General features: G+C 44.4%; 1 protein-coding gene across 2 annotated transcripts in view; it reads right to left on the minus strand.

Moving 5' to 3' along the window:
• bsnb (bassoon (presynaptic cytomatrix protein) b) overlaps nt 1-12,180 on the minus strand; it is a 78,549-nt gene that overhangs the window by 58,248 nt on the left and 8,121 nt on the right. For both annotated transcript variants that reach the window (XM_058374212.1, XM_058374213.1), the window contains exon 2: nt 5,191-5,494. In XM_058374212.1, coding sequence (XP_058230195.1) covers nt 5,191-5,494 — 304 coding nt within the window. The remainder of the gene's footprint in view (nt 1-5,190; nt 5,495-12,180) is intronic.

Genomic DNA, 12,180 nt, shown 5'->3' on the forward strand with positions numbered 1-12,180 from the left:
CAACAGATACGATTACACACAACATACACGATTACACACAACACACACAACACACACGATTACACACAACACACACGATTACATACAACACACACGATTACACACAACACACACGATTACACACAACACACACAACAGATACGATTACACACAACACACACGATTACACACAACACACACAACACACACGATTACACACAACACACACGATTACACACAACACACACAACACACACGATTACACACAACACACACGATTACACACAACAAACACGATTACACACAACACACACAACACACACAACACACACGATTACACACAACACACACGATTACACACAACACACATGATTACACACAACACACACGATTACACACAACACACACGATTACACACAACACACACAACACACACGATTACACACAACACACACAACACACACGATTACACACAACACACACGATTACACACAACACACACGATTACACACAACACACACAACACACACGATTACACACAACACACACAACACACACGATTACACACAACACACACGATTACACACAACACACACAACACACACGATTACACACAACACACACGATTACACACAACACACACGATTACACACAACACACACAACAGATACGATTACACACAACACACACAACAGATACGATTACACACAACATACACGATTACACACAACACACACGATTACACACAACACACACAACACACACGATTACACACAACACACACAACACACACGATTACACACAACACACACGATTACACACAACACACACGATTACACACAACACACACAACACACACGATTACACACAACACACACAACAGATACGATTACACACAACACACACGATTACACACAACACACACGATTACACACAACACACACAACACACACGATTACACACAACACACACGATTACACACAACACACACAACACACACGATTACACACAACACACACGATTACACACAACACACACGATTACACACAACACACACAACACACACGATTACACACAACACACACGATTACACACAACACACACAACACACACGATTACACACAACACACACGATTACACACAACACACACAACACACACGATTACACACAACATACACGATTACACACAACACACACGATTACACACAACACACACAACACACACAACATACACGATTACACACAACATACACGATTACACACAACACACACAACACACACGATTACACACAACACACACAACACACACGATTACACACAACACACACAACACACACGATTACACACAACACACACAACATACACGATTACACACAACACACACAACACACACGATTACACACAACACACACAACACACACGATTACACACAACACACACGATTACACACAACACACACAACACACACAACATACACGATTACACACAACACACACAACACACACGATTACACACAACACACACAACACACACGATTACACACAACACACACGATTACACACAACACACACAACACACACAACACACACAATTACACACAACACACACGATTACACACAACACACACAACACACACAACATACACGATTACACACAACACACAACACACACGATTACACACAACACACACGATTACACACAACACACACAACACACACGATTACACACAACACACACAACATACACGATTACACACAACACACAAAACACACACGATTACACACAACCCACACAACACACACGATTACACACAACACACACGATTACACACAACACACACAACACACACGATTACACACAACACACACAACACACACGATTACACACAACACACATGATTACACACAACACACACAACACACACGATTACACACAAAACACACAACACACACGATTACACACAACACACACAACACACACGATTACACAAAACACACACGATTACACACAACACACACAACACACACGATTACACACAACACACATGATTACACAACACACACAACACACACGATTACACACAACACACACGATTACACACAACACACACGATTACACACAACACACGATTACACAAAACACACACGATTACACACAGCACACACGATTACACAAAAAACACACATAATACACACAATTACACACACAACACACACACAATTACACACACGAATACACAAAAAACACACACAACACACACAATTACACACAACACACACAACACACACGATTACACACAACACACATGATTACACACAACACACACAACACACACGATTACACACAAAACACACAACACACACGATTACACACAACACACACAACACACACGATTACACAAAACACACACGATTACACACAACACACACAACACACACGATTACACACAACACACATGATTACACAACACACACAACACACACGATTACACACAACACACACGATTACACACAACACACACGATTACACACAACACACGATTACACAAAACACACACGATTACACACAGCACACACGATTACACAAAAAACACACATAATACACACAATTACACACACAACACACACACAATTACACACACGAATACACAAAAAACACACACAACACACACGATTACACACAACACACACGATTACACACAACACACACAACACACACGATTACACACAACACACACGATTACACACAACACACACGATTACACACAACACACACAACACACACGATTACACACAACACACACGATTACACACAACACACACAACACACACGATTACACACAACACACACGATTACACACAACACACACAACACACACGATTACACACAACACACACAACACACACGATTACACACAACACACACAACACACACGATTACACACAACACACACAACACACACGATTACACACAACACACACGATTACACACAACACACACAACACACACAACACACACGATTACACACAACACACACAACACACACGATTACACACAACACACACAACACACACGATTACACACAACACACACAACACACACGATTACACACAACACACACAACACACACGATTACACACAGAACTGCAGAGTGAGCGTGACTCTCAGTATCAGACCTCCTCCTCTGTCTCCTCTCATCCTAAATCTCTCTCTCTCTCTCTCTCTCTCCCCACTCGTTTTTTCTCTCTCTCACTTCACACATCTTCATTCTGCCTGAATTTCAGCACAGCAGTTCCAGTCCAGCAAACGCACTGCTGAGTCACATGATCACATTCTGCTCTCGGATTGGTCAGAAAAAGAACTAGTTCTAAGTGTGCTTCTAAAATGTTAACAACCGCTGTCATGTTTCCTTTCTTTCTTCCTTTCTTTCTTTCTTTCTTTCTTTCTGTCTCATTTATTTACAGTCCTCTTCTCTCTTTGCACTCTCCTACACCTTCCCATCTTCTCTCGTTCTAATTACCCCTTACACACTGCCCCCCCCCACTCTGAGTGGTGGAGGATTGCAAGAAGATCTATAAATAGAGACTGGCCCTGTGGCTGAGTGCTCGAGGTGCTGCATGCTGTAGGGAAGACCACTGAAGTGTGTCCACATCTCTCTCTCTCTCTCTCTCTCTTTCTACCCACTAAATTTAACTTGCATCGACATTTTAATATCATCCATCTCTTTTACCCCAACTTTTTTATTTTTTCTTTCTCTCTCTTACACCTATTCATTCTCTCTCTCTCTCGCTCCCTCTCTCTCTCTCTCTCTCTCTTTTCTCACTCATTCTGTTGCCTTTACCAGTCCCCTTCTCTCCCCCTTCTCTATTTGCTCTTCTCATCCTGCCCATCTTCTCTCATCCTAATTTCCCCTTACTCTTGCTCTCTCTCTCTCTCTCTCTCTCTCTCTCTCTCTCTCTCTAACACACACACACACACACACACACACAGAAACACACACTTTCCCCCCTTAAACATTGATTTCTCTCTCTCTCTCTCTCTCTCTCTCTCTCTCAGAGCTGTTGTGTCTTCTTTCATCCTCATCTGTCACACACAGACTCCTCTATCTCTCTCTCACCCCCCTCACTTTGTGTGTGTGTGTGTGTGTGTGTGTTAGAAAGGTCTACTGTCTGATTCAGTTTGGTTTCTTTTAGTGAAAGCGCAGCTCCACGTCATTTCGTTGCTCGCTCTAGTAAACACAGGAAGATTGTAGAATATTTAATAAGCCAGTGGGCGGAACTTGTGTGTCTGAGACTCACTGGTTAAAGTAACGCGACGTCACCGTGTGATGCCGCGGCTCTGTGATGTCATTCCAGAATGCTGCAGCACACAGTACTAAAATTAAAACACTAAACATAAGCATGAGTTAGAACCTGTTAGTTACGAGTCAGTGAAAGCTAGAAAGCGCTAGTTTAGTGTGATCATCTGTTTGTTCCTACACTTAGACCCCCTGAGGTCTTGACTTCCCCGTCATCACAAACGCAGGATACTTAGCTAGTTTATGCTAGCCACGAGGCCTTCATTAGCCAGCTAGCTATGGTATTTAGTTGTCGACAGTACCTGCCAGCACAGGGTCACATCTATAGTATCATACTAATCCCAGTAAACTAGCATGCACTAATCACACACTGAAGGTTTTGATGTTTGTTGAAATAAATGGCGTCCAGAACACAACACGTGTCCAGGATCTTTTCTGCACTTTTCTCCGCAGAGACAGTGAGAGAATGTGGTGACGGAGGCACAAAAGAACTGTTTAATGCATATAACACATCTATCACCGTCTGGATTCCCCCCATGATCTCCAGAGCAGTGGCTGTACCTCCTCCATGGAGCGGCGAGGTCACTCAGTGGTCTCTTTATCGTTTTTCCTCTGTCATCCTCACTCTTTTTCTCTATCTGTTATCTGTCAGGCTCTTTATCTCTCTCTCTCTCTCTCTCTCTCTCTCTCTCTGGTCTCAGCTACTCCACTCTGTGTGACTGGTGACATCTTTTATCTTTTATTTTCTACATCAGCAGAATTAGCAGATAGCGAGCGCTAACATGTGAGGAGACGAGCAGGTACAAACAATCGGCCGGTGTTAGTTGTGAAGAGATGACCATTAAATCTGGCCTCAGTGGAGATGAGGTACAGTGATACAGAGAGGAGAGGGTTAAAGCTGCTGAACACTTACCTCTGTGAGGTGTGGGTTGGGGTTGAAGCCGCACTGGTTACACACGGTGGTGCGACACTGTGTACACGTGTTGCAGTTGGGCTGTCCGTCTGTCACGCCCGTCAGGTCGGCTGTCTTACACACTGGACACAGCTTACTGCTGGGCATAGGGGCAATCTGCGGCAAAGAGTAAGGCGATTTCGGGCCACCAGCATCCCCCTGAGGGCTCTTACGGGGGGAGTGGCTCTGATCCAGGACGCCACCACCCGACCCCCCTGGTTTGGGCCCATTACTGGGGTCTGTGGGGGGGGGTTTGCCTTGTATACTGTAAAAAAGAAAACAAGAAACAAAAAGGAAATCAGAAATTTAATCGGAATCACTTTTCTCCAACAGACTAACAGAATTAGAATACTGAATCAGAATCATGTGTAAAATGAACCATTTTATTCATTTGGAATAGAGCGTGATGAATCAGAATCAAGTTTATTCTCTAAAGCCAAAGAGTTGTGATACTGAATCAGAATCATGATACAGAGTCATGATACTAAATCAGAATCAGAAACTATCAGAGCACGGAGTCATATCACAATACATTTTATTTGCCAGACTCGGGGAATCAGTGTACTGAATCAGAATCACTTTTATCCACAGAAGTTAAATAATCATGTCCATTCATATTAGATATATTTAAGTTTTGGTGAAACCCAGGACTAGACAGGAGAGCAAAAGTCTCACACACCCACACATCACACACACACAAACAGCTGGCCCGTCGAGCTCCCGGGTTTCGGTACCACTAAAATATTGAATCAGAATCACTTTTCTTCAACAACCTCAGGGAATCAGAATACTGAATCACAATCATGCATAAAATGAACCATTTTATTCATTTGGAATAGCAGCATGATGAATCAGAATGCAGTTTATTCTCCAAGGCCAAAGAATCATAATGCTGAATCAGAATCACATCAGGATGCATCAGTGTCACGGTGTCACAGTGTCATGGTGTCACAGTGTCATGGTGTCATAGTGTCACAGTGTCATGGTGTCAATGTGTCATGGTGTCACAGTGTCATGGTGTCAAAGTGTCATAGTGTCAGTGTCACAGTGTCATGGTGTCAGTGTGTCATGATGTCACGGTGTAATGGTGTCACAGTGTCAGTGTCACAGTGTCATGGTGTCAGTGTGTCATGGTGTCACACTGTCATAGTGTCAGTGTCACAGTGTCATGGTGTCAGTGTGTCATGATGTCACGGTGTCATGGTGTCAGTGTCAGTGTCACAGTGTCATGGTGTTAGTGTGTCATGATGTCACAGTGTCATGGTGTCACACTGTCATAGTGTCAGTGTCACAGTGTCATGGTGTCAGTGTGTCATGATGTCACAGTGTCATGGTGTCAAAGTGTCATAGTGTCAGTGTCACAGTGTCATGGTGTCAGTGTGTCATGATGTCACAGTGTCATGGTGTCACACTGTCATAGTGTCAGTGTCAGTGTCATGGTGTCAGTGTGTCATGATGTCACAGTGTCATGGTGTCAAAGTGTCATAGTGTCAGTGTCACAGTGTCATGATGTCACAGTGTCATGGTGTCACAGTGTCATGGTGTCAGTGTCACAGTGTCAGTGTCATGATGTCACAGTGTCATGGTGTCACACTGTCATAGTGTCAGTGTCACAGTGTCATGGTGTCAGTGTGTCATGATGTCACAGTGTCATGGTGTCACACTGTCATAGTGTCAGTGTCACAGTGTCATGGTGTCAGTGTGTCATGATGTCACAGTGTCATGGTGTCAAAGTGTCATAGTGTCAGTATCACAGTGTCATGGTGTCAGTGTGTCATGATGTCACAGTGTCATGGTGTCAAAGTGTCATAGTGTCAGTGTCACAGTGTCATGGTGTCAGTGTGTCATGATGTCACAGTGTCATGGTGTCACACTGTCATAGTGTCAGTGTCACAGTGTCATGGTGTCAGTGTGTCATGATGTCACAGTGTCATGGTGTCAAAGTGTCATAGTGTCAGTGTCAGTGTCATGATGTCACAGTGTCATGGTGTCACAGTGTCATGGTGTCAGTGTCACAGTGTCATGGTGTCAGTGTGTCATGATGTCACAGTGTCATGGTGTCACACTGTCATAGTGTCAGTGTCACAGTGTCATGGTGTCAGTGTGTCATGATGTCACAGTGTCATGGTGTCACAGTGTCATAGTGTCAGTGTCACAGTGTCATGGTGTCAGTGTGTCATGATGTCACAGTGTCATGGTGTCACACTGTCATAGTGTCTGTCATGGTGTCAGTGTGTCATGATGTCACAGTGTCATGGTGTCACAGTGTCATGGTGTCAGTATCACAGTGTCATGGTGTCAGTGTGTCATGATGTCACAGTGTCATGGTGTCACACTGTCATAGTGTCAGTGTCATGGTGTCAGTGTGTCATGATGTCACAGTGTCATGGTGTCAAAGTGTCATAGTGTCAGTGTCACAGTGTCATGATGTCACAGTGTCATGGTGTCACAGTGTCATGGTGTCACAGTGTCATGGTGTCAGTGTCACAGTGTCATGGTGTCAGTGTGTCATGATGTCACAGTGTCATGGTGTCACACTGTCATAGTGTCAGTGTCACAGTGTCATGGTGTCAGTGTGTCATGATGTCACAGTGTCATGGTGTCACAGTGTCATAGTGTCAGTGTCACAGTGTCATGGTGTCAGTGTGTCATGATGTCACAGTGTCATGGTGTCACACTGTCATAGTGTCAGTGTCATGATGTCACAGTGTCATGGTGTCACAGTGTCATGGTGTCAGTATCACAGTGTCATGGTGTCAGTGTGTCATGATGTCACAGTGTCATGGTGTCACACTGTCATAGTGTCAGTGTCATGGTGTCAGTGTGTCATGATGTCACAGTGTCATGGTGTCACAGTGTCATAGTGTCAGTGTCACAGTGTCATGGTGTCAGTGTGTCATGATGTCACAGTGTCATGGTGTCACACTGTCATAGTGTCAGTGTCACAGTGTCATGGTGTCAGTGTGTCATGATGTCACAGTGTCATGGTGTCAAAGTGTCATAGTGTCAGTGTCAGTGTCATGATGTCACAGTGTCATGGTGTCACAGTGTCATGGTGTCAGTGTCACAGTGTCATGGTGTCAGTGTGTCATGATGTCACAGTGTCATGGTGTCACACTGTCATAGTGTCAGTGTCACAGTGTCATGGTGTCAGTGTGTCATGATGTCACAGTGTCATGGTGTCACACTGTCATAGTGTCAGTGTCACAGTGTCATGGTGTCAGTGTGTCATGATGTCACAGTGTCATGGTGTCAAAGTGTCAGTGTCACAGTGTCATGGTGTCAGTGTGTCATGATGTCACAGTGTCATGGTGTCAAAGTGTCATAGTGTCAGTGTCACAGTGTCATGGTGTCAGTGTGTCATGATGTCACAGTGTCATGGTGTCACACTGTCATAGTGTCAGTGTCACAGTGTCATGGTGTCAGTGTGTCATGATGTCACAGTGTCATGGTGTCAAAGTGTCATAGTGTCAGTGTCATGATGTCACAGTGTCATGGTGTCACAGTGTCATGGTGTCAGTGTCACAGTGTCATGGTGTCAGTGTGTCATGATGTCACAGTGTCATGGTGTCACACTGTCATAGTGTCAGTGTCACAGTGTCATGGTGTCAGTGTGTCATGATGTCACAGTGTCATGGTGTCACAGTGTCATAGTGTCAGTGTCACAGTGTCATGGTGTCAGTGTGTCATGATGTCACAGTGTCATGGTGTCACACTGTCATAGTGTCTGTCATGGTGTCAGTGTGTCATGATGTCAGTGTCATGGTGTCACAGTGTCATGGTGTCAGTATCACAGTGTCATGGTGTCAGTGTGTCATGATGTCACAGTGTCATGGTGTCACACTGTCATAGTGTCAGTGTCATGGTGTCAGTGTGTCATGATGTCACAGTGTCATGGTGTCAAAGTGTCATAGTGTCAGTGTCACAGTGTCATGATGTCACAGTGTCATGGTGTCACAGTGTCATGGTGTCAGTGTCACAGTGTCATGGTGTCAGTGTGTCATGATGTCACAGTGTCATGGTGTCACACTGTCATAGTGTCAGTGTCACAGTGTCATGGTGTCAGTGTGTCATGATGTCACAGTGTCATGGTGTCACAGTGTCATAGTGTCAGTGTCACAGTGTCATGGTGTCAGTGTGTCATGATGTCACAGTGTCATGGTGTCACACTGTCATAGTGTCAGTGTCATGATGTCACAGTGTCATGGTGTCACAGTGTCATGGTGTCAGTATCACAGTGTCATGGTGTCAGTGTGTCATGATGTCACAGTGTCATGGTGTCACACTGTCATAGTGTCAGTGTCATGGTGTCAGTGTGTCATGATGTCACAGTGTCATGGTGTCACAGTGTCATAGTGTCAGTGTCACAGTGTCATGGTGTCAGTGTGTCATGATGTCACAGTGTCATGGTGTCACAGTGTCATAGTGTCATAGTGTCAGTGTCATGGTGTCACAGTGTCATGGTGTCACGGTTTCACTGTTTCATGGTGTCACAGTGTCATAGTGTCAGTGTCATGGTGTCATGTCTGCTGCTATTAAAGCTCCCCTGCAGCTCACACATGTCACTCTTAGAAGTTAAAAGGTGACAGAGATTTAATTAATCTATTAATACAAACAGGATCTCTGTTCACAGGACAGAATATTAACTCACACACACACACACACACACACACAAGGCAGTGAGTGGCCTCTTGTTATTGCCCCTGACACATTCAGACTCAGGTGTGACAGGAAGTGAAAGGCCGGGTGCAGGAGTACGTGCTTCGCTGCTTTATCTCTCTCTCTCTCAGATGCGTAAACACAGATTATCTGAGAGAGAGAAAAAAAACCTGGTCCACAAGAAGAGATAATGAAATCCCAAAGCAAGAGAAGGAAGGTGCAGGCGTGTGAACGGCATGCCGACTCGCCATGGCTGAAATCACTATTTCTCCAGGAGGAAGAGTGACTCAGCGGGAAAACGGCGGCGACAGAACGAGCGGGAATGAAAAAGCCAGTCGGAGCCGGGAGCTGAAATGGAGCATGAAGGCGATTTCATCAGGTTCGGAGAGAAACGTGTGCGCCGAACACATTCGGGTCTGGCAGCCCTCCCACCTCCGCCTCTGCCTCGCCCGGCCCAGAAATAAACACAAGTGGAAGTGAAATGTACAAATATGATTTCAGACGCTTCATTTCAGCCGCAGCACAACGCGCTTAACGTGTCTGAACAAAATTAAATTCTGGCTCAAACATGAGGCTCTTTTTTCCCCTAAAATGGATTTCTTCTACATTTTGTTGCTGCAGCTGCTTATTTCCTGCTGTGTGAATTCATAACGTCTGTCCACTCCTGTCTCCTGTGCATCATTTCACACTTGTGTAACACACAGTCCTGATGTTACTCAGCAGCCAGATTCACTGAGTCTGAATCATTTGATTCATTCGACTCACTGAAATGATTCATTCCCTGTGAATCAGTCACTCAGTCACCCCAGTGTCACGAGTTATGTGCATATGATGTGTATTAGCAATAAGTTCATGTTCAGTGACGCACACAGAGGCCACACCCATAATCGTATGCCTGCAGTGCATTCTGGGAAAGCTGCAAAGACGAGCACCAGAGGAAGGCTGTACATGAAATGAAGTTCCTCCAGACGTCGTCACTCAGCATGAACTCATCTGATATTTCCACACTCTGGAACCTGAAGCAGGAACGATGCTCGAAGCCAGTGTGTTTCTGTCTGAACTTCACGTAGCGACACTCTTCACAAAAGCCAAAATGAGACGCTGTATAACGTAGCGCCTAACGCAGAGTGCTCACGTTCACGTGTTTGTTCTGGAAGGTTTAAACGAGTGGAAACGTCTCCGGCAGAGCTGAGATCAAAACCACTGCTGCCTTCCTCAACACTGTTTCTCCTTTTCCATTCAAATACAGAAAACACAGCAGAGAAGACTTCACTTACAGCTCTGTGTGTGTGTGTGTGTGTGTGAGCGTGTGTGTGTGTGCATGTGTGTGTGTGTGCATGTGTGTGTGTGTTCTGGTCACTACATGTGATTTTTTGTTACTGTGTAAATGAACAGACTGTGTTTGTCCATTAAAGCACAATGGTTTGGATTAGCAAAGCAATTAGACACACACTCACACACACACACACACATACACACACACACATACACATACAAACATTCACACACACACATACACACACTCACACACACACATACACACACACACACACAAATACTCACACACACACATACAAACACTCACACACACACATACACACACACACACACACACAAATACTCACACACACACACATACAAACACTCACACACACACAAATACTCACCCAAACACACACACACAAATATTCACACACACACACATACAAACACTCACACACACACACATAAATACTCACCCACACACACATACACACACACACACACAAATACTCACACACACACATACAAACACTCACACACACACACACACAAATACTCACCCACACACACACACAAATATTCACACACACACACACATACACAAACACTCACACACACAAATACTCACCCACACACACATACACACATACACTCATACAAACTCATACACGCACACTCATATACACACACACACTCACTTATACACACTCACACACCTACACTCATACACACTCACTCATACACTCATACACACACACACACAAACACTCACACACACACACAAATACTCACCCACACACACACAAATACTCTCACACACACACACACAAACACTCACACACACAAATACTCACACACACACACATACACACATACACTCATACAAACTCATACACGCACACTCATATACACACACACACTCACTTATACACACTCACACACCTACACTCATACACACTCACTCATACACTCATACACACACATACACACACACACACAAATACTCACACACACACATACAAACACTCA

This window comes from Hemibagrus wyckioides, linkage group LG21 (genome assembly GCF_019097595.1).
Source record: "Hemibagrus wyckioides isolate EC202008001 linkage group LG21, SWU_Hwy_1.0, whole genome shotgun sequence".
In the NCBI taxonomy this organism is placed as follows: Eukaryota; Metazoa; Chordata; class Actinopteri; order Siluriformes; family Bagridae; genus Hemibagrus; species Hemibagrus wyckioides.